The sequence below is a fragment of the Zalophus californianus genome, chromosome 8 (genome assembly GCF_009762305.2).
Source record: "Zalophus californianus isolate mZalCal1 chromosome 8, mZalCal1.pri.v2, whole genome shotgun sequence".
Classification (NCBI taxonomy): domain Eukaryota; kingdom Metazoa; phylum Chordata; class Mammalia; order Carnivora; family Otariidae; genus Zalophus; species Zalophus californianus.
Genome location: NC_045602.1, coordinates 135,181,412 through 135,208,350, shown reverse-complemented (window position 1 = coordinate 135,208,350; position 26,939 = coordinate 135,181,412). Strand labels below are relative to the sequence as shown.

General features: G+C 56.3%; 1 protein-coding gene across 6 annotated transcripts; it reads left to right on the top strand.

Annotated features, from left to right (window-relative positions):
* The first annotated feature begins 4,556 nt into the window (after nucleotides 1-4,556).
* On the top strand, nucleotides 4,557-17,687 carry ZBP1 (Z-DNA binding protein 1). Of its 6 annotated transcripts, none has more exons than XM_027622498.2 (9): nucleotides 4,557-4,614; nucleotides 5,624-5,776; nucleotides 8,414-8,635; nucleotides 9,181-9,246; nucleotides 9,629-9,802; nucleotides 11,058-11,222; nucleotides 12,399-12,617; nucleotides 13,566-13,799; nucleotides 16,664-17,687. In XM_027622498.2, exons 2-9 carry the CDS (start codon nucleotides 5,743-5,745, stop codon nucleotides 16,675-16,677), a joined length of 1,128 nt encoding a protein of 375 aa, XP_027478299.2. In that variant the 5' UTR covers nucleotides 4,557-4,614; nucleotides 5,624-5,742; the 3' UTR covers nucleotides 16,678-17,687. The 6 variants fall into 6 exon arrangements, with proteins under 6 accessions (XP_027478299.2, XP_027478300.2, XP_027478298.2 ...); XM_027622499.2 differs by lacking the exon at nucleotides 4,557-4,614 and adding an exon at nucleotides 7,946-7,986 and having other exon boundaries at nucleotides 5,568-5,776; XM_027622497.2 differs by lacking the exon at nucleotides 4,557-4,614 and having other exon boundaries at nucleotides 5,568-5,776.
* The last annotated feature ends 9,252 nt before the right edge of the window (nucleotides 17,688-26,939 follow it).

The window sequence follows — 26,939 nt, the reverse complement described above, 5'->3', positions numbered from 1 at the left end:
GTCTTGAACCCCATCTGTTCCACTAGCTAGCTCTATGATCTTGACCAGTTTACGCAGCCATCTCTGCGCCTCAGTTTTCTTGTCTGCAAAATGCAGATTTAATATTACTTACCAACCTTACAGGTTGCTAGGAGTCAGTGAAATAATAAATACAGGGTCCATAGTAAGCTCTAACTAAATATGGTTGGACCTTGAACAACACAGGGATTAGGGGCAACGAACATGCTGTGAGGTCGAAAATCCATGTGTAGCTCTGACTGCCTAAAGACATAACTAGTGACCAGAAGCCTACTGATAACATAAACAGTTGGTTAACACCTGTTCTGTACATTCTGTATATTATATGCTGTATTCTTACAGTAAAGGAAGCCAGAGAAAAGAAGATGTTAAGAAAATCATAAGGAAAAGGAAATACATCTACAGTATCATACCGCATTTATCAAAAAAAAAAAAAATCCGCGTATAAGTGTGCCTGCGCTATTCAAAGCCAGCTTGTTCAAGGGTCTTCAGTGGTTGCTACGGAGTTCCCCAGTCTTTTAAGAAACATCATTGGGTCAAATTTTAGAGCAGGATATCCATTTAAAATGAAAAGAAGTTACCAATTGACACATAAAACTGTTCTACTCTCAACCCATCCCCTGTCCCACGCTCGTCAACAACCCTGCCCACAACTCAGCGGGGCCACAGCCCCCAGAAGAGCAGGAATCCTGGCCCTTAGCATGTGTGTCTCTGCATTTCCCCATCATACCTTCTGGGCATAGAAGTCTTGGCACCTCAGGCCTACGGATGCTTCAAGAGCCTGTGAAAATGTTTTGAGTTCCAAAACAGGGGGTAGGGGGCTAAACTTACAAAATCAGGATCAACAAATGTTTAATGAAATGTGTAGGAAACCTAACATTACGTCATGTTCATAAATTGTTCCGATCTAGTCATCATAAACATTTCATTATACTTCATTATATTTGAAACGAATTTATAGGTGAGCTCTTCTCGTTTTGCCAGAATCCCCAAGAATACTGATTGCTCAATGAAGAGCTTACGGCCGGCTGTAATGAATGAACTTCTTGTAGGCAAATAATTTTGGTAGTAACATCATCAAAATGTCTTTCGATCAAAAACTAAAACTTAGATGAGAATTCATTTCAATCCATCTGTTGGGATGTGGGGAAGGGCTTTCTACAGAGTGTTGGCGTGCAGGAGGACGAGAAACAGCCTGGTGCTGCCCCCCCCAACCGCCCACCTTTTGCTGACCTTCCTCAAGCACCCAAGGCTGCTTTTACCCAAGTCAGCTTGGATGAAAATCTTCCAGTGGCCCTTCTTCTGCTCCCAGTGAAAATCTCAAGTTTCTACCAAGGCCATCAGTGCCCCGGCCCCTGCCCATCCCCCTGGCTCACTCAACTGGCCGACACGGGGGTGCGGAGTGCTGGTCCACCCTGGACTCAGCCTGAGCGCCCCCCCCCAATCCCTGAATTGGGCCGTATGGCCTCTTCTGCAGCCGGAGTGAGAGGCGGATCCAGGAACCGGTGAGGAGAAGCCTTCCTTCACCCCCACCACAGTCTCCTCCTCGGGGCCTGGGATAAAGAAAGCACAAAACATTATTTGGTGAAAGACCAGATGAAATGGGACTGCATTTTCGTGTCAGAGCGGGACAGCTGGGGATCATGAAGTAAAGATAGGACTAGCTCCTGTTTATTAAGCACATACTACATGCTTGGTGCTCTGGTAGGACCTAGGTGCATGATCTCATTTAACTTTGGCAATCACCCCAGAAGTAGGTGCTGCTTTTATCTCCTTTTCCAAAGGGAGAAACTGAGGCTCAGGAAGACTAGTGACTCGCCCCTAGGCCTGTAGCTAAAAGGTGGGGGTGCCAGACCAGAGCCCCAGGTCCGTCCAACTGCGGTGGACACAGATGACCAATGGAAGCCCACTGAGCTCTGCCTTGAAGGGCAGCTAACAGAGCCAAGGCAGGTCCCTGTGGGGAGCTGCCACAGAGGTCCTGCTGCCTTTGACAAAGCAGCTTTCCCTTATCTTTGTTCCTCGCCCTCTGTTGATAGCTCTCGAGACTGCGTGCAATCCCTGTCTCCTCTGGCCACCTCTGGTTCTCTGATCTTTGCCCTTGACCGAAGACACATTATTACCCACATTTGGTGCCTTCAGACCTTGCCACTCCCTTCCCTGAGGGGAATTCACAGAGAAAATGTGAAAATAACATCCAGGCTGCCCGGTAGAACGGAGACTGGGTTTTGCCAAAACAATGTGCAGTAAAAATATCTCTTCTTTAAAAGAGAGAGAGAGAGATGTAAAGACTGGAGATCAGTAACATGTAATTATCATCTGGTTTGGGTGGAGAGTTCTAATAGTTTCCAGAAAAATACAAACCATAAAAAACGAATGTGCTTTCCAAGGCAAAAAGAGATTTGGGCTCGGGCAGGCGGTGGCCCCATCTTGGAACTCCTGTGGCCTTTGAGGCCCTTTCTCAGCAGAGTAGGGAGCCTTCCACACTGGAAAGGAGGCTCTGAGAATGTGGACACTGCCTTTGCACTCAGCCTCGAATCTGCTCAATACATAGGTTCCCGTGAGTAGACACACCTGCAGGCACAGAGGAAGTATCCATGCTCCTTCCTTGGGAGAACAACAGAGTCTCGAAATGGCAGGGACAGCTTGGTATCCTCCAATATCTATTGTCTCCTATTTCGAAGTAACAAAACCCCCAATTTTAGTTCAGCACATTATGGCCCAGAATAAGTACCATCTTTCCTCAGCTTCCTTGCTGGGCCATGGTACTACTGGGATGTCAGTAAAGTGTGTGTGCAACTTACAAGTGTTCTTAAAGGGGGGATACCTGCCCTTCTCTTTCCTCCTCCCTGAGGGAAGGAAGGCAGATGTGATGGCTGGATCTTGTGCAGCCATTCTAGAACATAAGGCCAACCTGGGAATGGAGGCCACAAATGACCTAGCAACAAGATAGAAGGGGCCAGGCTCTCAACACCATGGTGTGCCACAGCAAATCTGGACTGCCTACCACACTGTTAGGGGAGAAATAAAGAAGCATCTGCATTGTTGAAGCCACTGATATTTGGGTCAAAGATAATCCCTATATCAAAATTACCTTCAAAATCTCTTAAATTGAGAAATAAAATACAAGATAATCCAGATCTTTAAAAGTGAGAATCCCACTCAGTGTGGCAAGACACTCACAGTAGGTGCGTGCCTTCCATAAATTCCAGACATGTGACAGAATGCTATGGAATGCTTTGGGGTTTTTGTTTGTTTGTCTCTAGTGCCTAAAGTTATTTTGTACAGATGCATTTTATCACATTTTCCAAGTTTTGCCACTTTTGTGAGCACCGATTAAGCTATGCTTTTTTTTATTTATTATCTCTGTTTTATAATTAAAGAAACCAAGGCCCAGGGAGGTAGTGACACACAGCTAGGGTGGGGCAGGGCGGCAGCTGGGGCCTGCCCTGGAGGAGAACACAAGGCAGAAACCCTGTCCAGGTGGCATGTCCCAGGGGGCCTTGGTCTTCCCAACATAGTGGTTCCTGCTGCAAGCTCCAAAGCCAGTGTGCAAGCCCCACATGGTCTCTGGATGGGGGTGGGGAGGTGGGGATGGGGCCACGGCAGGGCAGAAAGGAGCCATCCCAAACTGTCCAGACAGACACAGGCCATAAGGGTGCCAGCCTCCACCGCGGACGCACAAGTGGTCCTTCCAGAAGTGAATCTGACCCTCAGGATTAAGCCCGAGTCTCAGCCTGACCTGTGAGCCTACCAAACACCTGGGTCAAAGCCAGCGCCTCAGGCCTCCACACGAAGAGGTGGGCAGCATGCAGGGAAGGAGTCAAGGAACCTGAGAAAGAGAGGCCAGGGAGGATGGCGAGAAGCCCGGAGTGGGGCCAGATGGAGTCAGGGGTTTCCCTGGGGGGTGGTGATGGGTGGGAGGTGTCTCCACATGAGAGAGACAGCCAGCGGCCCAGGGTCCAGGTTGATGAGCGAGCGCCACCTGGTGGCCAGTCCCGGCACGCCGCCCCCCCTACCCCGGCCTCCCACTGGGGACTCAGCCGGAGCCCCCTCCCTGAGTGCGCCTCCACAATCTCCCTCAACAGCCCCCGTTACACTTAAAATTGATATTGACAATTCATAGGGAGAAACACTTTTTCGGTTTTTCATAAAAGAGAAACAAACACCATTGCGGTTTCCGGTTGCTACTGAGCTGTCCGACGTGGCAGTGGGGAGTAGATGCGTGTGACCTCACCTGGGACGCGCGCCCCGCCCCCGGGGTCTGGGCTCTAAGTGGCCTGGGTGTGGACTGGGCGTCAGGACTGCCCCGTTCGCTCTGCAAGCACTGCCCCAGACGTGCGAGCCCCTCCCTTTGCAGAAGTGCTGGGGCAAAGTCCACCAAGGTTGAGACCCTCCCCAGGCGTCTGCGGCTGGGACCCTGAGCCCAGGGACTTCCAGGGCTGAGTTCATGACCCTCCTGGCTGCCTGGCCCGAAGCCCTTCACCATGGGAAACCCTAGTTTCCCCTTCTATTACCTGGTAAAGAACGGGGGCTCTGAGCTACTTGGGGGTCAGGAGACCCTTGAAACTAGATGGAAGTGATAGATCCCTTTTCCAGGTATGTGGGTGCCCCGCTGTGCTCCTGGCTGGAGATGGCACTGGAGGGGTCTGGTCAGACTATTCAACTGGATTACCCCCTTTAGTCCTCCCCAGGACCTCCTGATGTAGCTACTTTTATTAGCCCCATTTTACAGATGAGGAAACTGAGGCACAAATATGTTTAAGAACTTGCCCAAAGTCACACAGCCAATAAATTGTGGGCTGAGTTAAAACCCAGCCTTGGACAAGTGACCGCATCGACTTAAGCCTCAGTTTCCTCTCTGAGAAAAGACATCAGTACTAGCCCCTACCCTGAAGGGGAGTCAGAGGGGCACATAATATTGGAAAGCACACAGCAGGTGCTCGCTAAAAAGAGCTGTGCTTTTAGATCTGCACTTCTGAAACAAATAATGCAACATATGTTAAGAAAAAAGAAAAAGAAGAAGACAACAGGAGGGGAAGAATGAAGGGGAGTACGTCGGAGGGGGAGACGAACCATGAGAGAGGATGGACTCTGAAAAACAAACTGAGGGTTCTAGAGGGGAGGGGGGTGGGGGGATGGGTTAGCCTGGTGATGGGTATTAAAGAGGGCACGTTCTGCGTGGAGCACTGGGTGTTGTGCACAAACAATGAATCATGGAACACTACATCAAGAACTAATGATGTATGGTGATGAACATAACAATAAAATTTTTTTTTAAAAAGCTGTGATTTTGACACGCACAAGCAATTGGAGCGCCCCGCCCCCCAGGGGGCCTCAGCCTCTGTGTGGGGATCCGGGTGGGCAGTAGCGAGCGCCCAGAAAGTCAGGGAAGCCCCGTGGTTCCAGAGAATGCTCTGGTCTTGCCAGGCTCAGCTTCCTTCTACCAACATGTAGTCAGAGGCCCGCACTCATCGCTTCTGCTTTCAATCTCTTTTTCTGAGGCCACACACAGGAGTTTCGTTTTCATTTTCCCCAGAAAGCTGGTCAGGTCAGGCTGACTAGGCTTGTTTCTGGAGTGTGAACAGCAAACACCCACCCTTCGCAGGTGCAGGAGCACCCAGTCCGGCCACTCAAGGACACCCCGCCGCCACCCAGCCTGTCCGTTCCCAGCCACGGTGTAGACGCCTGCCGCACGCCTCCAGGCTCCCAGCCCCTGCAGCCAGGATGGCCCAGGCCCCCGGGGACCCTGATGAAAGAGGTACTGTCTTCCTTCCAAGGAATAGTAGGCGCTCCCAGTGGGATTTGCACCTTTCCTTCCAGCTCGTTTCCTTGGCTAGATGACAGCAATGATGGCCGGCAGTCCCCCAAAGCCCTGTGGCCACGAGAGTCGAGGGGAAGCCAGGGTCTGGTTGGGAACGCCGGCTCTGCCCTGGGCACCTTGCAACACCCTCTGCACGTCTTTCAGGAGCCCTCAGGGGTCAGCGCAGAGCTGTTTCCATTTTATAGACAAGGTCACTGAGGCCCCGCAGGCGGGACCCTGGGCCGCATGCCTGACACTGGAGTCTGAACACCTGTCCTCACACTCATTTTAAAAAACAACAGAAGTTGCTTTGAGAAGAGGCAGACGTGCATGCCTGTGTCTCCTAGTACCACAGATAACGCTTCACTCCTGGAAGACAGCCCAAGAAAAGCGAGCCATGTATTCTAGAGAGTTTGTGGGCCGTGGGCTATGGGTTGAGGGTGGTTTGGGTTTTCGTTTTTTTTTTTTTTTTTTATTCTGTTATCATTCACTGATATACTCCTCTCTACAATCTTCGAGGTAGCTGCTCTTATCCCCAGTTCACAGATGGAAAAAGTGAGGTGCAGAGAGATCACATGGATGGCAGAGAGGGGGCTCAAACCACGGAAACCAGCCGCCAGAGAACAGAAAAGGACGAGTGGGGGACTGGGGAGGAGGGCCAGCAGTGTGCACCCAGGGCCCCGGGCCGGTTCCCCGGTTTTTGCGGTGCTTCCACAAGGGGGACATGCAGGTACTTGTTACTCAGTGGCTGAATTTAACTTCTCCCTCCTGGGTGTTCCTTTCCAACCTGTCGCTTACACCTCATCCATTTTACAAACTTCCACTTACAGACACACCAGCCACTCAGTGCAGGAGGCCAGCCAGCCCTATGGGCTCGGTCCTCACTCTGATCTCTGACCCCACGACCCCCCTCGGCTCCTTTGAGGTCAAAGGGGTGGAGGAGAAGGGAGGGGAAGAAGCTCACCCAGGGGCAGGCTTTTCAAAAATCAAAACTCTTTTCAAGACAAGGCAAAGCCAGGCTTGCTGTTGATTGGATGGGGATCCCCGGCCGCCGGAGGTAGAGCTTGGTGGGTGAAGGGGTGGATGCCGCCAGGCATTCTAAATGCACTTCACCTGCACCCAGCACGGATGAATGTGTCCTGATCCCAGATGGAGCCTCAGAGCCCGGCTGTAGAGCCAGCCAGTGGATTACCCCTTCCCCCACTAGGGAAAAACCCAGAAGGCAAAGGATCGGGCTGCTGCCCTGCCAAGGGGCCCCAGGTCTTCCTCAGAAGGACCCTGCCTTGCATTTCCCATGGGGTTCTTGGGGGCAGAGATTTCCTGGCAAGAGACTGGGCTGCAGCCCACGGGGGCTCCCTCCAGCTCCCCAGGCACTGTGTGCTCTCTGTTCTCAGCTCCCCAAAGAGCCGCAGGCTTGGGTTTGTGGGAGCCCGTCTGAGAGGAACAGGGGCCGTTCAGAGAGCTCCTTCTCCAGCCTCTGGGTCATTAACCTCAAGTGGGGAAATAGAAACCCAGGAGGAGCTGCCCATACCCTGCCCTGCATCATCTGGGCAGACACCTGTCCTCGTGCTGGGCAGACCCACTCAGACACTCGTTCATTCAAATGCCGTTTCCCGAGCACCTACTCTGCGCCCAGCACTGTGCTAGACACCAAAAATACTGCAGTGGACCCGGCAAGCACAGCAAGGGGGTCCTTGGAAACATTCTGCCGGGGACCCCCCACCCACACACACAGCACCCCAAACACTCGGGGCACCTAGGACGGCTCCCCAAAAGAGATGGTGTTTGAGTGAGACCTGGAGGCTGAGTAGATGTTGGGTGGGTGGAGGGGGGGGGAGAGCGTTCCTGACAGAGGGAGCAGTGTGTGCAAAGGCCCAGGGCTGAGCGGGCTGGAAGGAGCACGGCAGGCTGGCACTTGAAGGGAAGCTCTGGCTGCCGAGGGGAGGGTGGGCCGGAGGGATCCCGACGGCGGCCGGCGGAGCTGCTGTCGTCCGGGAGATGACGATGAAGACTAGGAAGACAGAAGCACAGAGGGAAGAAGGAGAGGTTCGAGAGAGAGCCAGGAACAAGGTTTCTAGGACTCTCTGTAACGGCACCAGGGAGAAAGATCCGTTTCTGTGTCTTTAGCTTTCTGGCTTGGATGAAGAGACGCACCACTGATGTGGATGGTGAGCCCACGAGGAGGGGCAGGTGCCGTAGGGAGGCAGGGACACCACGCCTCCCAGCAGGCCCTTTGTCTCCCCGCAATTCCTGCCCTCCTGCCCTCACTCTACCCCACCCCGCCGCCCTCCCCTCCCCTCTGCTCTGAGGATGTCTGAGGGCTGAGTGTCCCCCCCCTCACCCTCAAGCGCTCACACCAGGCAGAGGATGCTCAGAAGCCTGGGGCACCTCCTCTGGTCACCAGGCTGTCCGGCCAAGGTCATTTCTGACCAGTGCATGCATCCCTCCCTGAACAGTGGTGTTGTTAGCGAATGTCTGCTCAGGTCCCTGCCCCTCCCTCTGCCCTGGAGGCACCTCCCCTGCCCCCGAACTTCCAGCCCAGGCTCCATCCGGGGGAGATTCAGTCCCCTCTCTGCCCCTCTCTCCTTCTCCCAGACCTTGAGCAGAGGATCCTGCAGATGCTGAGGGACACTGGCTCCCCCATGAAGGCTTTCCAGTTGGCAAAGGAATGCCAAGTGCCCAAGAAAAAACTCAACCAAGTCCTCTACCGGATGAAGGAAGAGTCCAAAGTCTCCCTGGAAGGCCAGGCGACATGGGGCCTGGGCAAGGGCAGGGCTGGAGAAGTGGAGCCCACAGAGCTGGCCCAGCCCAACCAGGGTAACCTGCCCCGGGGAGGGGAGCGGCGGGGAGCAGGGGCCAGCACGAGCAGTCCTGGCAGTGGACAGGTGGGATGCGGGCCTGGGTTTGAATACAGGATGCGTGGCATCCCCTGGCCGTGCCTTGTAGATCTGCTGCCCAGGGTTGCAAAGGGGTGAGACGCAGAGGGCCCAGGCTCACGCCCACACGTAGCAAGCGCTCAGCAAAGCGTTAGCAGTAACACTGTTGACAACTACCGCAGTAGTGATACGAGTAGAACAGACTTGGCTTACCCTGGGTCCCAGAGCGGGCATCCGTCAGGTGCTCCCACAGCCCGGGCATAAGTGGATGGCCCTCTTCCTCATTGCCCAGAGGCGTGAGTTAGCAGGGAAGCCGGGGGTGTGGAGAGCGACAGGGCAGGTTTGAAGGCAGGTTGGTTTAACTCTAGACTCCGAGTCCAGACCGCCCGCGCACTGGGGCCACTGTGCAGCGGCCCGCCTTTGTCCAGTGGATTCCCTGTCTCCTCTGCCCCCCCTCATGCCCCCGGGCCCTCTTTCTTTCTCCAGCAGAGAGGCCCCAGCGAGGCGTAGTTGCAGTTCCACAGGAAGCTGGCTCTCGGCTCACTAAACAGCGTAAGCATCCCACTTTCCCAAACTCTCCTTGGCCACTTGAGATGGGACTCTTGCCCCGCCCACCAGGAGGTTCCCCCAGAGGGTCCAGAGGCAGGACTCAGTCTGCACAGTGGAAGAAGCTAAATGGCTGAGAAATCGCTCTGATCCGCTGTTGCACCTGCCATGGGCCCCTGCCATGTGCCCAGCACCATTTGGAGCGGTGTATGTCCACCCCGTGCCCTAGAGCGGGCTCTGTGCCGCACTGTTCTTATGTACCACATGTTTCAGATGGGGAAACTGAGCACAGGGGGTCTGGGTCGGCCCAAGTTTACACAGCTAGCAAAGAGTGGTGGAGATTCACACTCCGGGCTCCTCCTTTACCACCCACTGCCCTGCCTCCCAGAGGAAGACATCTACAGGATTCTGGAAGCCCATGGGCCCTGTAAGGCCCTGACCATCTCCCAGAAGCTGGGAAGGAAGACAGCAAAAGAAGTCAACCCAGACTTGTACGCCATGAGGAGGAAGCATCTTCTGGATTTCGATGAGAAGTCAAGTATATGGGCAATTTATCAACCAGGTAGGTCCTTACCTGCAGCCCACACCTGGACGGGGCAGGGCTAGAAGAGAAACCTTAACATCCAATGCTTGTGGGCGCCCTGCCCAGCACTTCACCAGCTCCAGCTTCCTTGTCAGACTGTCGCAGAAGCTTGCAGTGGTCTTGTTCTTGGGTCACCAGAAGGGGGTACCAGGAGGGTGGGTGTGCCGGTGGGAGTAACCAAGGAGGGCTTCCCGGAGGAGTGGCCTGAGGCTGTAGTTGCAGAAGGCAAGGGGCCAGGAGGAGAGGTGTCCCACTTCTCATTATAGCAGCGCTGGGATGCGGGGCTCAGCCTGAGTTTGCTAACAGTTCTCTGTCAGCACTTTGCCCAACTTGGAGTTTTGAAGTTGCCAGAAGAGAAGGTTGGGCTCAGCCACCCATAGGGTGGGGGCCCGGTAGACTTCTCCCTCAGGTGCAGCAGGCACGGACCCAACCTAGCATTAGGAGTCCACGACAATGTTCTAATTTCTCTTAAAATCAGAAGAAAAGAGGCAGATTGTAATAGTGACTCCAGCCTGGATCACGTTTGCCTTTATCCCACCACTGTCGTAAGTGGTAATTTTGAATATATTTTATGGAGGAAGGGACCCACCAAGGCACAAGAGCTGAGGGCCCACAAAGGTGGGATGTGGCCCCGTGTGTGGAGCCGGCAGAGCCGCAGGCAGGTGCTCACATGCCCTGTGGGATGGTGCACAGGCTCATGGCGCCCAAGGAGGGGGGCGTGTCCCTGCATTGCAGGTGTGATAACATGACAGCCACCAGGTTTTAAACACTGGTGAAAAAATCCCAATTCTTAAAAATGCCATGTGAGCCAAACAAAGCTTATCCAGTGGCCGGAAACAGCCCGTGGACGGCCCCCCTGCCGCCTTCGCTAAGGGGAGAGGGGTCCTGGAGCTCAGTGGTCAGGGGATGCCTCACAGCGACAGGGACAGAGGATGAGGTGGGCAGTGAGGCTCCCAGGACCCTCCCGGGGGTGGCAGAAGACACATAGATAGGGAGACCGCCCTGGGGACATCTAAGCAAGGCTCATCTCTGATACCCAGGGGTGGGGGGGCTTGTGAAACACGCCGGCTCCTGGGTCCCTCCTTGGACCTCATGACTCAGCACCCTCAGGGTGGACACCAGGGCCTCTGTGTTTTAACAAGCTCCACCAGAGATTTTGTTGCTGCTCTCGGGTATTTGGAACCCCTGACCCCCAGAGAGGTGCAGAGGGCTGGAGTGGAATATGATTTTGCAGATTTGAGAGGAAGAAATCCGGCCACTGAGATTATTTGCCAGAAAACTTCAATCAACATCATCTGTCAGAATGGACCAAATAACCACATTTCCATTGACAAGTCTGAAGCCATCCAGATTGGACATGGGAACGTCATCATGAGACAGGTGGCCTCTGGAGAGAATAGTGAGTCCTCGGAGAGATACCCGCTCCCTGTAGGTAGGGGTACCTGCTCCATCCGGGTGGGAGCAGAGAGGGGGACATTCGGGCTCTGAGAAGGGGCAGCTCTCAGATCTCCAAGGTCTTCCTTTGGGGCCTTCCTGAGAATGAGGAAGTCTCCCCTGGTGCCTGGATCAAACCTCTCCTGGTTTCTGTTCATTCTGATACCTTTTGCCTTGGTTTCTATGGGACCTGATATTTTGCCATGAGAAACAACTCAATGTTCACTCTCCCTCAGTAGAATGTCACAAGGGTCGTTGTAGTATTTCGTTTGTTCTGAGATATACTTTTCCCCCCACATTTTAACGTCTTAGAAACTGGGTTGCATATTACCAGCGGCACCCTACTTTTGTTAAAATACAGTCCCGCAAAGGAGTGCTACTTCCGGCCAGGCACGGGGGGGGTGAAAGGGTGCACGGCCCCCATCAGACCAGCCGTGGCACACGACTGACAGCCTCAGCCCAGAAGCTGGAATCCTCCTTGTGACCTCCAGAGAGACCTTCCCCACCCCACCCCCGACTCTGGGGTTGTTGTTTCCCTGGCAGTGACATGAGGAACTTTGCTTTTCTAGATCAGTGTCTCCCCGACCTTAGTCCTCTCGGCTCTGCCCTCCCCAATTTTGGCCATGCCCATGTCTGATTATATACTTAATGTCGGTAAATGACTTGCCTTTTTATTCTACTCAAATTTATTTTAAAGTTAACTTTTATAGCATGGCCATAAGTTTAAAACCAGGAAGTTCACTATAAAGATGAATACTGAGAAGAAAAAACAATGTCAAGGCGGTGAATGCTCCCGGTTGAGGGGTGTTAAAGTTTCGCCAACACCCAAGGAGACTTGCCCTCGTGGGTTCAAAGGATTGAAAGCACCAGGGAACAGAAGCTGTGCTCCCTGACTGGGTTTTCGAGTGCCCCAGGGACACCCCAGGTGCCAGTCGTAAACCCCTGGGGAGCCCCACGCTACCTGTGTTACTGGGCCCACCTGCTCTCCATCAATGGCCTGAAACACTCATTCCCAGTCCAATAGAGCTCACAAAGAATTCAGAGGCCTATCTCCTCTGTCCAGCCAGGACTTTGTGTGTGTAGGGGGGAGGGGGCGTCAGAGGGTGGGGGCCTGAGGTCATGTTGCTGTGTCCCCTGCTAGGCTCCATGGCTCCCCTCCACCTCCCCCCAGTGGCGCCAGCTGATCCCTCAACTCAGAGTTCCCCGGCTGCAGCCTGGGGACCCCAGGACATCCACATGGAGAAGTCTGTGCTCAGACAGGTACAGATGGGACATGGCAACAAGATGAACCTCAACGGTGCCCAGGCCAGAGGCCCTGCAGCCTGGAGCCCCTTGGGCAGCCCCCCAGGCAGCCCCCCAGGTACCCCATCCTGCCCTGCCCCACCCCATCCATCTCCTCGCTGGATAGAACTTGAGCCATTCTTTGCAGGGAGAGAGGCACAATGGGAAATTCCTTTCCTTCCGCCTGGAGGCTGTCTCACAGAGTAGAGCATGCGGGGCTTTAGAGTTAGCATTCGGGACCCCACTCCCTACCACCCACCCTCCTCGGTGAAACCGGTTTCCTCGTCTGTACAGCAGGCATGGACCAGCTGAAGCAGGGTCAGAGGGGATGGCCAGCCTGGAATGGCATCTAAGGAGCGGGCACCGGAGCCCTCTAAGTACCTGGTGCCCTATTAAGTGCTGTCCACAGTGACCAGAGAGCCCAGGCTAAGTCCTCCCTGACCCTGATAACCCAGAGACAGGCTGGGCAGGAAAAAACAGCAGGGAGGCCGGCGACGCCCGGAGGAGAGTTTCCAGGAAGGAGAAGCCGATGAGTTCGGGGAGTTCCATGGGATCCGGCCACAGGGGCCTGTGGTGACCTGACAGGACAGAGGAGCTCAGGAGTAGGAGGAGGGGGGACGGTGTGCAGCTCTTGTCCAAAGTGTGGATGGGAGAGGAGCCAGCTACCAGGGCCTGGGGCCTGGCTATGGCCACGTGGAGGTTTTAACCGCAGGTGGGGATGGTGTCCCAGAGCCGTGGGGAAGCCAGCAGCAGAGACGGGAGCAGGCGGTGGGGGGAGGTGGTTGAACCCCAGGGGAAGGGCACGGGAGGAGGTGATGCCCATGCCGGCAGGCCTGGATGGCAGAGAGAGCTGGGAGCCCAGGCTGTGTGCAGAGTGCTCGGGGAGGCGGGGTCTCGGCTGTGGCCCGAGCCTGGCCTGGCTTCCTGGAGGGAGAACTTGAAAGCCAGGCTGGGGGTCAGGGCTCGGGGCCACCATCCCGCAGCTCTTGCAGCCCTCCTGACATCTCTGTCATTGGCTGACCCACAGTCTCTGCCACCGCTGAAGGCTCAGGAGCTTCGTTTGAAATTCGAATGCCCCAACCAGGATCTTCCTCCAAGGAGGAGGTGGCCCAGAGAGTCCATATCAGATCATGCTTCCTTGAGGACACTGCCATCGGCAACAGCAACAGAATGACTGTCAGCTCAGAGACAGCTGGTCCAGGAGGAGTTGCAAAGCCTGAGGATGGCAGGAGGGACCCTGCGGAGCCAAGCAAGGTTGGAGGTGAGCCTGGGGCAAGGTGGGCCTTGTGTTCTCTATTTCTCTCTCATCCATCCACCCATCCACCAACCCATCCATCTACCCATCCACCCATCCATCCATCTGTCCATCCATCCATCCATCCATCCATCCATCCATCCATCCATCTATCCATTCATCCATCCACCCATCCATCCATCTGTCCATCCATCCGTCCATTCCATCCATCCATCCATCAACAGTCGTTCTCGAATCTCCTGTTTCCCGGAGTCCGGAAGGCAATAGAGGGTCATAGCAGAGAGCAGCCCTGGAGTTAGTGTGTGGTGTCAAATTTTTTTAGCCAAGTGATCTAGCCCAGCACTTAGCTCTGAGCCTCTGTTTCCCTATCTGTGACAAGAGGATGGTAATTGCCTGTGGCTCCTGGTTGTGGTGAGAACTGCGGGAGCTTGGCAGGCAAAGCCTGGGCACTGTGCCTGGCCCTGCAGGTGCCTCCAGGCACCGTGAGATATCATTACCGTTGGCGTTATTTTAGGCCTTGTGGCAGGTGCTGGGGTGCCCCCACAGTGAGTGAGGGTCTGTCTCAGAGAGAGGCTAACTTGTTGCAGCAAAGAGACCCTCTAACCAGAATGGCCCCAACCTGCCGGAGGTTCAGCACACGTGCAAGGGGGGCCATCCAGGCTGGTGGGAGGCATAGACCCCGGTTCCTTCCGCCAAGGTGCTGGGCCATCCCGGGGGCTCTGTACTCGTCTGTGGGCAGAGAGGCTACAGAGGGCCAACCACCCCCCTTTGACCAAGCACACCCACGCTCCTGGCCTCAGTCCAAGGGCCTGCATTTGGCCTCGAGGAAGGCTGGGAAATGTCACCTGAGCCCGGCTGAGACTCAGGGGATGGCCAACAGGATTTCATAGGTGCAGTTAGTCACCCAGCCACTGCTCCTGCCCCTGGATGTGGAGCCAGATGACTCCTGGCAGGTGACACAGGCAGGAGCAAGGTGGCGGTGGCCGGTGCGTCCAGTGGGTGGACGAGTGTGGGTAACAGGGGAGAACAGGATGGTGGGTGAACAGAAGTGTGCGTATGGCCCGGGCACGCTTCGAGGATGGCAGAGGCCGGAGCACAGCTCCACGCCATCGTGAGGACTTTGGCGTCTATCCCAAGGCTGTCGGGAGCCACGGAGGGGCTTTGAGCAGGAGAGGGCATGATGGGACTTCTGCCTTCAGCGTGAAAGAAGGATCAGGGGGAGGACTGCAGCTCCCGACTCTCTGGGATTTGGCTGAAGGAGTCATGCCTCCCCCAGCCCCATGGTTAGAAAACCTAGACTAGACCCCGCCAGCATCCAGCCGCCGGCACCCACAGGCTTGCGGGCGTTTATGTTGGACGCCGGGAGTGTCTTCCCATCCTGACGACCATGTCCTTGAACTTCCAACAGCGAGAGGAGTCAGTAGAGAGAGGGCACCCTCTTCCCCACGTCCCAGAAACCTCCAAGGAGGCCCACAGGGACCTCGGGAGTCGTGGGCGCCCCCTGCCACCTGATCTTAGACGGGACCCGCCAAGACTCCTCTTTGGGGGAAAGAAGCACGGCCCTCTGCGTTTGAAAAAGAGCTAATGCCCTCTCCTCTGTCCCTCCCCAAGGGCTCAGCAGTGGCGCTGACAAGGCCTTTTTCACTCTGCACCCCTACCCCCCCCCCTCCCTGGCCTGAGGAACATCTAACTTCCTAATCAGGTGATGGGCAGGATCCCATCCTGAGATGTGTAAGGCCTGGCAGGTTTTCCTTTTGGGGGAAATGACTAATCAGGGTCTGTCAGTGCTGTGGAGTGCGGCCCCCTCTTTGGGGTCTCTGTGAGCTGAGGTGCCTGGACGGGCCGTCAGCAGGGGCTTAGGGGGCTCTCAGCTGCGCGCCTGCCCGGCTCGCTGCTGTGACATCCTGATGGGACCGTGGACATGACTTTGGGGACCCAGTGCAACATGGAAAAGTGGGGCTCCTGATTCAGCTTCGTCAGCATTTCAAGACAGAGCAGAGCTTTGACGTGAGCCCAGGGTCCCTCTGAACATGGGCCCAGGCCACATGCCCATGAAGCTGGCCCTCCTTGGAGCCTTCTGGAACAGGGCCCCTCCTCTAGTCCGTACCCCGCCCCCAGTCACTCAGACCCCTGAGTCTTCCCAGAAATAATGCAGTAGCCACCTTAGAGCTTCTTCTGTCTTTCCCGTATCGGGAAGAAGCAGCTCATTCATTCATTCCCCAGTTCTGGCCCCGCCCTTGCCCTGAAACGCTCCCTCACCTGGACGCACAGCCATGAGCAAGTCAGAGAAATAGTCCAGTAAGGAAGAGAGGCCGTTCACAAAGCAATAAAGCCTTTCGAAGAAAGCTCGGCACAGTAAAAAAAAAAAAAAAAAAAAAAACAACAACAACAATAAAACCCGGGGAGGGGTGGGCAGCGCCATCATGGGCGAGGAACTGCCTTGGCGGGGCAATCAGAGAAGGCTCCGGGAGGAGGTAGCACCTCAGCTGAAGCCTGAGGGGGAGGCAGCCAGCCAAGTGAAGACTGGGGGAGGGCACTTGCACTGCAAACAGCAAGCACAAGGGCCCCATTCAGAGCCATCAGGAGCCCAGGGAGTGCGTTCCGTGAGCCAGGGCTGGGTCTCTCAGAGCCAGGAAGCCCAGAAGAAAGGTCTGGATCTTATTTTAAGTGCACTGGGGAGCCCCTGCCGGGTCTGGAGCAGGAGCAAGTGTTAAAGTCTCACTGAAGACAGGGGACAGAACAAAGGGGGTCTGAGGGGATTCGGGAGCACGGTCCAGGTGAGAGAAGACAGGGCCTCGGAAAGCCAGATCGCTTTGGTTATTTGAGGCAAGGGGCCCACGCGTCCCTTTGGCAACATCTCCTCTTCGCAGGATCCTCCCTCTGAAGGTGCAGCGCCTGGAAGCCAGTGCCCTCACGACCGTGACCAGGCCTCCCCCAGCAACGATGGCATCTTGACCTTCATCTCCCACCTAGAAGCTGTGACTCTTGAAAGCAGGGATCCCCGAACTGCGGAAGACAGTGGCCGGGTGGACAGAACCCCAGACATGGACTCCCAGCGGCAGGTGGAGCCCAGGACAAACAGCTAGGCTCTCTCAGGAGGAGCAACACCAGTGAGCCCTTGGTATTGTGCTTTCTGTGTTTCATAAATGTTGTTTTCCACCTTGTTGCCTCCTGATGCATGGCCGGTGAGGGTCAGCATTCGGGCCGGGCCTGGCCCGGGGCTGGGCAAAGGCACATCTGTCCCAACGGCCTCCTTGGCCCACCTTCCGTCATGGCTGCCCATGCTTCTCTCACTCAAGACCCGACTTCCTCAAGGCCCATTGTGGCTGCCTGACCTCTTTCCCACCCGACCTTTCTAGAACCTTCCTACCTCCACTTTGATCTCTCATTTCTTAGCTGAACTTCCAGAGAACACACCCCTCCCCTCGAGGCCCCAGCAGAAGTCACTGGCCAGCCCACGGGTCAGGTGACCTCTGCTAGCCAGCCATCAGGGGATGCTTGTCGTACAGCAACGTGGTGCTTGTGGGTGGACTCGGTTCCCTCAGAAGGGTTGTGGGCACGGTGGCATTTCCAGAACAAAGGAGTGGGGTGGGGTCTGGGCGACGCTTGGGAAGGGAGGAAGGGAGGAAGATCGAGGAGGATAGAGCCGTCATCAGCCAGGCAGGACCACTGCGGAAGAGGACTGACAGCATCCACGTGTTATGTCAGTAACACACACGCAGCTCGGCGCCCACTACCCCTCCCGACGCCACACCTGTACCTCACTCTCTTTTGTGTGTCTTCCTCCGGACCGTGGATGTCCAATGCCCAGGAGCCATGTTTCCTGGGGCTAGCAACTGCCTTCGTGGAGGAAGGGCTGGCTTATCACGGAGCCTCAGTAAAGAATGTCGTTGAACAGCCCTTTGTCTCTTTTCAATGCGACTTGGAGGATCCTGAGATCCTCGACACGTTGATCAGTGCCTGGACAAATACACAGCACTTACGGTATGTCCCTTCAAGGGGAGCCCTAAGGCATTGTTTGAGCCCCTGGGTCCGGTCATTCCTGCTTCTTTGCACTTGTCTGTTAGATGAGCTGATGTGTCTGTCCCCTTAGTGTGGAAGTCAGCTCCAGCTGATTTTACTTTCCCAGTGTGGCATGTCCCTCTCACCTCTGCCACCCCTTTGCCTTAGCTCGGTGCTACTCAGCCAGCAGGTCTCAGCTGAGACGTGGCCTCATCCAGGAAACCTTGCCAGGCTCTTGCCCAGCCTGTGTCTCTGCCCCTGAGGCTCCTGTGTCCCCGTCAAACCCGTGTCTCTCTGCCCTGCCATCGCCACGTTACTCGCCCGTCTCTCCCTATTCATCAGGACTCATTTTGTTGTAGACGGCTGAAAGCTGCACCCACTTTGCACAAAAAGGGATGTACTGGCTCTTCTAACAGAGACAAGTCCAGGTATAAACTTGCTTCAGGAATGTCTCCACCCAGGAAGTCAGACAATTGTCTTAGGACTCAGCCTCCCTCTTTGCATCTCTCTGGTCTGCTCGCCTCCCTTGGCAAATATGGCCCCTGGAGCCTCCAGGCCTCCATGCCACCGACTTCGTTGCTCAGTGGAAGGAGAATACTTCTTCCCAGTGGCAAAAGCCAAGTTGGATGGCTTTGGTCACACGACCACCTCTCAGCTGGTGACTGGCCAGAGCAACTGAATGCTGTGATTGGCTGGCTGGCATCACATGATCTATCCCTGGCGCCAGGATGGGGGTCAGCCACCCCCAAGTCACCTGGCTTAAGGGCAAGGGATGGGCAGTTCTCTAAAGTTACAGAAAGGGGATGCTGCCGGACCGGCGAGCAGCTCAGAAGCCCACTGCATTTCCCCCAGCACCAGCCGGTGAAGTCACTACGCACAGGAGCCTTGTCTTTTCACTCTGCATGTACCCCCAGCGTGTGCCGGACAGGCCCCTTCACTGACCACGCCCGGGGGCTCCTGATGGAGGGAGACAAAGCCCTGCCCCGTGGTGCGCGGTTCACGGTCGGCGGGAGAGGTGGGCATCAACAGGGGTCCCGAACAGGACTAGGCACAGGAATTAAGGGAGGACGGAACAGGGGCCCACCCGCTGCCCGGAGGGTCCGGGAGGCTCCAAGGGGGAGGAGAAAACCTGAGAGCTCGCTCTTCCACATCTGGCAGAGGGAGGTAGGTTGGGATGCGGATGACATTCAGGCAGGGGCACCGCCCGGGCAAACGCATAATGATCAGAGCAAGACGACTTACTCAGAGCACCACAGCCAAACGTTTGGGTGTCAGTGGAAAGCGCACTGCAAAGAAAACCAGCGGGAGGTTGGCTGGAGAGAAGCAGGTGCCAGACCACGTGCCCCAGGGAGTTTGGACTTGACCCTGCGCTCTGTACGAGCCCCACCTGCACACGTCTTCCAGGGAGGACTGGGCAGGTGCACATGACAAGGAAGTTGGATTCATTAGGAGGGGGCTGGAATTGCCTGCCCACTGGGGGCAAAGTTATCTCTGCCACTATGTTGACCCGGGGCCCCCAAATCGCTCCCTCAGGGGACATCCGGTTTGCAACATGCCTGCAGGTAAAAGGGACTTGAAATTGGGTTTGGCTCACTCTCCTGGCATTGTCTTTCCTCTGCGGTGAGCTGGAAACTGCTCGCCTTGAAGTTTGCCCAAGGTCTGTGGTTAACCAGGCCATGTCAGTGGAGGATCCAAATGCAGTTCCGAACTCAGCCTCAGCCCTCATCTCCAGCCCCAGCCGAATACTCCTCTTTCTGTGAGATTTCCTCTCTGTCTAAATTAATTTGTCATAAACATGCTGACAAAGCATTGCCAGCTGTTAATGGGGGCTGGAGGTGAAGGTCACCGCTGGTCTCTTCAGGAAGGAAATTAACTAGCTTCCATTAGCTAGCAGGGAATGATTAAGTCCGTCCATCCCCCAGCCCTTCGTTCTCGCTAGGTCCCCAGCCACCCACCCTCCCTTCTGCCACGATATGTGCAAACAGAGCTTGCGGCCCCCAGAGTTGAATGGGGGCAGTTTGCTTCATGAGAGTTAGAGGTGATTTTCCCAAATCACCATGACCTGCTCACAAATGCAATTCTATTTTCTCATCCCAGTCTCTCTGCTTGTCTCAGGATGAGCCCAGGTGGGACTCCTCACCTGTGGGGCTTTAGCAGGCAGCCAAGATTAGAGGCTTTGAGCAAGAAAGGGTCTGGGGAGTAATTCAGGAGCATTTGGGCTGCAAGTGACAGAAACTTAGCTCACCTAAGCTTAAAAAAAGAATCTATTTGCTCATGCAACTGGGAAATCAAGAGACACTTAGCTTCAGGAATGGCTGGCTCCAGGGGCTCAAGCATTATTTTTCAGGCTTCTTTCTCTCCATCTCTCTGAGAAACTCTCTTCTCTCGCTGCCCAAGGCTTAGGGCTTGCCAGTTTAGCAACCCCAGCCGAAAGAGAATTCTTCAAGCCAAATGCTGCTGGTAGAATGTCCCGGGGAGGGTTCTGATTGTTTGAGCATGGGTCATATGCTTGCCCAAACTTGTAAGTGGAGCCCATGACTGGGACCGAAGCTTCCAGATTCTGAGTCACATTTCTCCAGCCCTAATGATACACCCATGGTCCAGAGGCACCCTCACACCCACCAGCCTCTTCGCTCTGATAAATGAGGCCAGAATGCCACCCGACCCATGGGAAGCCATGCCACAGCGGATGAAAAGAAGGGACAGAACCAGCATTTTGTGTCCTGGGAAAAGCTCCTCCTGCAAGAGGTTCTGTGAATTAAGAGTTCCCTGGGCAAATAAACTGGAGAAAAAAGGGTAGCCAGCCCTGGGTGATCCTCAGGAGCCCATTGCCCAGAGAGGTAAACAGGCTCAGGAAGGTTAGACGACTGCCCAAGGGGCAGAGACAGGATTGGAACCGAGGCCGCTGGGCTCCTAAGCTCTGACACCTGGTGCTGGAGAAGCAGTTTGGGGCTCAAACCCCAGCCTGGCTCTCACCGCCTGGCTTCACTTTTTGTGACACATTCGCTCATTCCCTTCCCCACCCCCACCTGGGACCCTATGTCTTCTGCTGCCATCAGCAGGGTCTCCACCAGCTGCTGGAGAAGCAGCCCGGCCTTGAAAAGGCCACAAAGCCCAGAGGTTAGGGATGTAGGTGAGGGGATGGAGGCCCGGCTGCCCCTTACTTGGGCTTCGAAACCCTGAAAGGTCACCTAGGGGCGGCACAGCTCCCGGTGGGAGACGTGGGGGTGCATGGACGCAGAGGCCCTCCCTATCTGTGTGACCTCATCCCCGGGTGCCCAGGTCACAGCTCTGAGCCTCAGCCTTCTCATCTGCAGAATGGGCCAGGGAGGCAATCAAGTCAGGTTTGCCGGAGGGTCAGAGAAGGTGGGGGGCTGCGGCTGGCAGAACGCTCGCTGCGGGGTCTGGCCCCGGGCTCCAGCACCAGGGCCCACGTGACCCACCTCCCCGCCCCCCGCTGCCGGCGCCGTCGGGCAAGTCCGGACATGTTTCCAGTTGTCACAGGGGCAGAGGGAGGAAGTGGTTTCCTCCCTCTGGTTACGGTTACGGTTATAACAAATTGCCATCAAGTGGTTTAAAACAAACAAACAAAGGATCTTACAGCGCCGGAAGTCAGAAGTCCCCCATGGGCCTCGCTGACTTAAGTCCGTCTCTTTCTCGCCCTCCTTCCTCTTCTAAGGACCCCTGTGACGCTATGGGGTCCACCTGACCACCAGGACCACCCCCCACCTCAAGATCTTAGGCATGTCCGCGAAGTCCGCCTCGCTGAGTAAGGTGACAGAGTCACAGCCTCCGGGGATCAGAGCATGGACATCACTGGGGGGCATCATGCAGCCACCACACTGAAGGGGGACAGCCCCCCACAACGGAGTCATGAAGCCCAAAATGTCCTCAGAGCCAGGTGGAGAAAGCCCACCACAGGTGACGCTGTTTTCATTATCAGCACCACGGAGATAAAAGAGTAAGTGGGCTGTGCTCTCGCAGCCCCAGGTGTAACCTGAGTGTGACCTCAGGTGAGTCCCAGCAACTCCGAGCCTCAGTTTCCTCCTCTGTAAAATGGGCAGAATAAGGACAACCCCTCATGCACGGAGCTCACCGTGAGGTCTTACACTGTGACTCTCAGTCCACGGAGCATCTAAGAAATGCTGATGTCCAGGCGCACCCCAGGCCCATGGAGGACACTCTCTAGGGGTGGGGCCCAGGCAGGTGGATTTTTAAAAGCTCCTCCTGTGTGTGGAGGAGCCCCCCTCCTCGCTGCGATGTCCAGGGCTGCCCCCAGCCGGGCACCCCGGGCACCAGTGCACCTCAGCGTGGCTGTGAGCCCAGCAGCGCCCTCACCCAGCGCCACGCTCTGGCCGGCCTCGGTGGCAGGAGGGCCTCAGCTCCCCCAGCGGCGGCCACCAGCCAAGCCGGAGCTGAGCTTTTCACAGCCTTGGGCCGAGCGCCCTCTGCTGGCGGGCTGGCGGCAGCGCGCACTGAGCTTGGGCACCTGCAGGGTCCCCGCCCGAGACCGGGGCAGGGTGGGGATGCCGCCCCCATATCACCCCCAAAAGTGGCCAGACACACAGTGTTTTGCCCGTGGTTTTGGGTGGTGCACAGCGCCCTAAGGCCATGCACAGATCCAGATCCCAGATTAAAGTCCTGCTGCGCCTTCTCATCTCGGTTTCCCTTCCCCCTGATGCCGGCACCCCAAAGGCAAAACCCTAGTGCCCTGCAAGGGCTGATCTCTTTCAGGGGGAACATCCTTGTAAGCTGGGACACCTAGGAGCCCCCAGCCCCTGCAGGAGCCCCAGGGCTCTTCCTTGCAACCCCTACCATAGCTGCCTTTTTTCAGACTCCTGCTGGTACAAACTCACCTAATCCTTCCGGGCAGTTCACAAAGAGCGGAATTCCCACCCCTTTCACACGGTCAAAATACTGAGGCCCAGAAGAGGTGAAGCTACTCACCCAAGGTCGCACAGCCAGGGAAGAGCCTGCTGGGATTACACCTAGGGGACAGAACAGGTGAAGACAGCCCTGGTGGGGCTGGAGGGAATCCTCTGGACACCAACGGCCACATCACGCTTGGGAGATGCCTCCAGTTTGAGGGGAGGGGAGCTGGAGTTGGGGGTGACAACCCCTCTGAGCACACAGCCTGCACGTCCTCACGCTGACCCACCATGCAGGTGGACACCCATGGGTCTATGCACAGGGTGGGGCTGAAGTGAACAAGCTCAGGGCCAGTCTGGGGTCAAAGTTCAGTGCCCCCACCTACCCGCCCCTCTTCAGCCACATGACCTTGGGATGAAATCAGCATCTGGCTCAGAGGAAACCCCGTAGGGGTGGCTCGCCGCACCACGTTCTGAGCCACCCACGCCTTGGAGCTCCCTCCCCCTCCTCCATGAATTTTACCTGACAATCGGCCGGGATCGGACGAATTGGAGCCACTCGCCCCTAGTGATGCCCGTCCAGGCCTGGCGGGCAGCAACCTCCCCGTCTGGGCCTGCAGGCACTGCTTTGCAGAGCTCACCTGTCTAACCGCACAATGGCCCTATGAAATGGACACACCAGGATTTTGCCCATCTCACAGATGAGGAGACTGAGGCTCAGGGGAGTAAGCCACTTCGAGCAGACATTGGGAGGCCCGGCGTGGGTGCCATGATGCTTGCCTCCAAATGTGGGTTTATCAAGACCTCCTTTGCATCACAGCACCAAGGCTTTGAGGTTTCAACCTTCCTTGAGGGCAGTGAAAACAAAACTAAAAAATTCTGGAAAACTCACTGTGCTCTTATGAATGCAACAGCTCAGCAGCCCTGAGTCAGCCCCGGGCCACTCCCCAAGGGTGGGCACTGCGGCTCAGATTATGTTGCCCAAGAATATGCACTGACACAGAGGGAGGCCCACCACCCAGCGGCGCGTGGGGAGCAGGCCCAGCGGGCTACAGAGCTCTCTGTGGGGCACGATTCACTTTTGGGATGAGAGACTAGCTGGACGCCTGGAGGGCACTCTGAAGGAAGTCCGTGCACATGTGAGGCTCGGCTCACTCTGGGTGTGAAATTCCAGGTGGTCAGTTCCTTTCGGCTTTATCTGGATCTCGGCTTTGTCTGCAGGGCACTTGCACTAACTGGGTGACTGCGAGCATCTGCAAGAATGGAGGCGCTGGTGCAGACAGACCACCCTGTGCCCTGGACACCGCGGGCGGGGACACGGGCCGTGGCCATGGCTATGGCCACCAGGGGGCGCTCCCGATCTTTTTTTGGCAAACGGAGCCCAGGCTTGGCTCTAACTGGGCGCTGGGACAAAGGGTCCCAGGATCCGCTTCTCTGCCTCAACTCAGCCCAGGACCCCTGGGGTAGGGGCTAGTTCTTGAGGGCCTTTCCAGGGCTGGAACTTTGCATTTGCAGACCCCTGTCCCCGTCCTATCCCTGCAGGGCTGACCACTCTGCACCTCTGTTACCCCCGGCCCGGAGGCGCATGTCCTCGAAGTGACCTTTGGGTGCCTTTTTGTCCAGTCCCTGCAGGGGTCACTGGGGTCTATCTGTCCTGTGGAGACCCTTGTTCCTGTGGGGCTCCTGCCTCTTCATACCAGCCCCTCACCCCAGGTCAGTGCCTGAAGCCCTGGCAGCTCTTGTCTCTTGCCTCTTTATAGCTTTCTGATCTTCTCTGTCTCTGTCTCCCTCTCACCATCCCCTCCTACAAGATGACATCTTCATTCCAGCAAAGTCCCAAATACCCACGTATCGGTGTAGGCAGATTCCTGGACCCCATCTCTGCAGAATTCAATCCACTGGGGCTGTGTAGGGCCAAGGAATCTGCATTTCACATAAATCTCACCAGACTCTCCCCCGCTGAAAGTCCTCTGTGGTTAGCTCACAGCTCAAAAACGCTCCTAAGCTGCTGTGGAGGACTGGCCTAACCTTACTGACCCTCTTCAGCTCCTGGCCTTTCTGCCGCCCTCCCTAGCCCTAGCCTCACCAGTCTTGAATTGACCTAAGTTCTCCTGCCCCAGGACCTTTGCGCATGTACTCCCTCCGGCTTCCTTTCTCTGTCTTTTCAGGCTGGCTCATTTGCAGGGTCTCATTTCAAATGTTTCCTCATCAGAGAAGTCCTCCCTGTCACCCAGGCGCTCTCTTTCACAGCTCCTGAGCTATGTCCTCAGCACCCAGAGCAATCTGCCATCATTTTGTTTCCTTCTTCCTTTAATTAATCTCTCTCCCTGGATGACCCTCAGCTCCAGAGGTATGTGTCCTCTGTCTCTCTGCTGTCTCCTCGGTGACTAGAACAATGTCTGGCCAGCAAATAGAGATACAACACGTGTTTCATGAATAAATGAATGAATGAATGAAGGAGCTCCCACAGGTGACGGATGTCCTGTGGGGGCTGGAGACCCGGACAAGTAGCCTATCCTTCAAACCCTTTCAAGGTCGGGCCCCACCATGGGTCTGCATTCCCTTACACCTTGCCCTCCTGGTTGCTCCCCAGACCTGACCACCCCAGCCCAGGAAGACCCCTCACCAGACCCTGGGCCTTAGCTTCGGCAGCGCCCTCCACCTGGCTGCCCTCCCTGCTCAACTCTGCCCATAACTCTCCCTGTTAAGGCCTCACCCAACCTCCATCTTCACCATGAAGCCTTCCTGGTCCCTTCCCTGAATCGACATTTACCTGTCTGTCCTATAAACTTCACCCTACACTTTATGGGTCCCTCAGAGTTCCACCCAAGGCTGTTGCTGTCCTCTCAAGGGCCAGTGCCATGTGAGGACCCAGGCTGTACTGACCACCCTCGGATGCCACAGGGGACTCCCCGAGGTGCCGGCCGGCTCCCCCCGGCCCAGAGGTGCTGCGCCTGTAGGGTGGGTGTGGCCCGGGAATCAGCATTCTCCAGCTCCTTCCCCCAGAGCTGATGCAGGTTGTAGTGGGCTGGACCCTGTGACTCCCATCGCACTGAGCCCAGGGCCAATGCAGGCCAGGGCCCAGAACCGAGAAGGAGCAGCTCCCCACCCAGTGCTGCGGGGGAAATCGAGACCTCCCGGTCCACCTTGTCCTGAGGGCAGAGGCTTTGCCCCAGAACCTCGGTGGTTCAAACCCTCCTCGTGTGCAGCTGTGGGCAAGTAGGCACCTTCGCTGTGCCTGGTTGCGCCGACCTCGCAGGCTGCGGGGGGTTCACTTGACGCTCTGGGATAGGCCTCACAGGGGAGTGAGAATTGTTTGTTGGAGAAGCAGGCAGCCTTGGAGCAGAGAGCGAGCGCAGAGTGAGGCGCCGTTTCCGCTCGGCCTGTATCAGGCACCCGAAGAGCCGGCGGGCGTGCAGGTGACCCTCCGAGCCTCGGGCTCCTGGTCTGTGACGGGGAATCCTTGTCCGTCTGACTTCACACCTGGGCAGAAGGGAGGGCCTCAGCTCACGGCTCATTCCTGCCACTCAGTGGTGAACTCCCAAAGGCAGTGGCTGTGCCCTCACCTTTGCGCCCTCATTCTGGGGCCCCAGGACGTGGTCCCTGCCCTCGTCCCCCGGTCCCTGTGTCCGGTCCCGTGGTCCTGTTCCCTTCCTCGTGTGAGAGCGGGTTGTGGTCCCCCTGCTGTGGCCATCACAGCCGGGCTGCTTCTCAGACTCCCGCAGGGCCACAGTTGGGCCCCCAAAAGATGGGGTGCACGCTGAACCCCTCACTGTCCTCACCTCCTTCCCTTGGACCCACTGCCAAGTGCCCCTGTGTGGGGTCAGCACACTGACTTGCATGCGGATGGACAGGCAGCTTTGGCAGGGACCTAACTCCGGCCCGGGGTATTTACAAAGACCTGGGTCCCGGTCCACATGCTGACGTGGGGGCCAATGTCCCTGAAGGCGTCACCAGGGTTAAGCATTGATTTTTCCGGCCCATTCCGGCTTCTGGGCAGGGAACATCTAAGGGAACTGCCAGGTCCAGAGATATTTTTGTGCCTGAGATGAGGGCTGCCCTCCTGCCCCTGCCCTGCCCTCTCCTTTGCTGACACTCGAGGCCCAGACCAAACGTCCTGTCTGCCCTAGGCCCCCACACCCCAATCCCAGCCTCGCCACCTGCACATGCCAAGCATGCCCCCATCCTTTGCTCGCCCAGCCCCCCTCCAGCTGGCCCTCCCAGCTGCCCCGAGGTGGTCCTACACCTCCTGGGTGAGAGGGGAGAGTCCTCAGAA

What these genes read in the sequence shown, in the direction of transcription:
- ZBP1 (XM_027622494.2), top strand. Translation starts at nt 6,365, where the DNA reads ATGGAAAAAGTGAGGTGCAGAGAGATCACATGGATGGCAGAGAGGGGG. An exon ending in TCCACAAGGGGGACATGCAG is followed by an intron (nt 6,549 to 8,413) that starts GTACTTGTTACT and finishes TCCTTCTCCCAG; the next exon opens with ACCTTGAGCAGAGGATCCTG. An exon ending in CCCCCCAGGCAGCCCCCCAG is followed by an intron (nt 12,618 to 13,565) that starts GTACCCCATCCT and finishes GCTGACCCACAG; the next exon opens with TCTCTGCCACCGCTGAAGGC.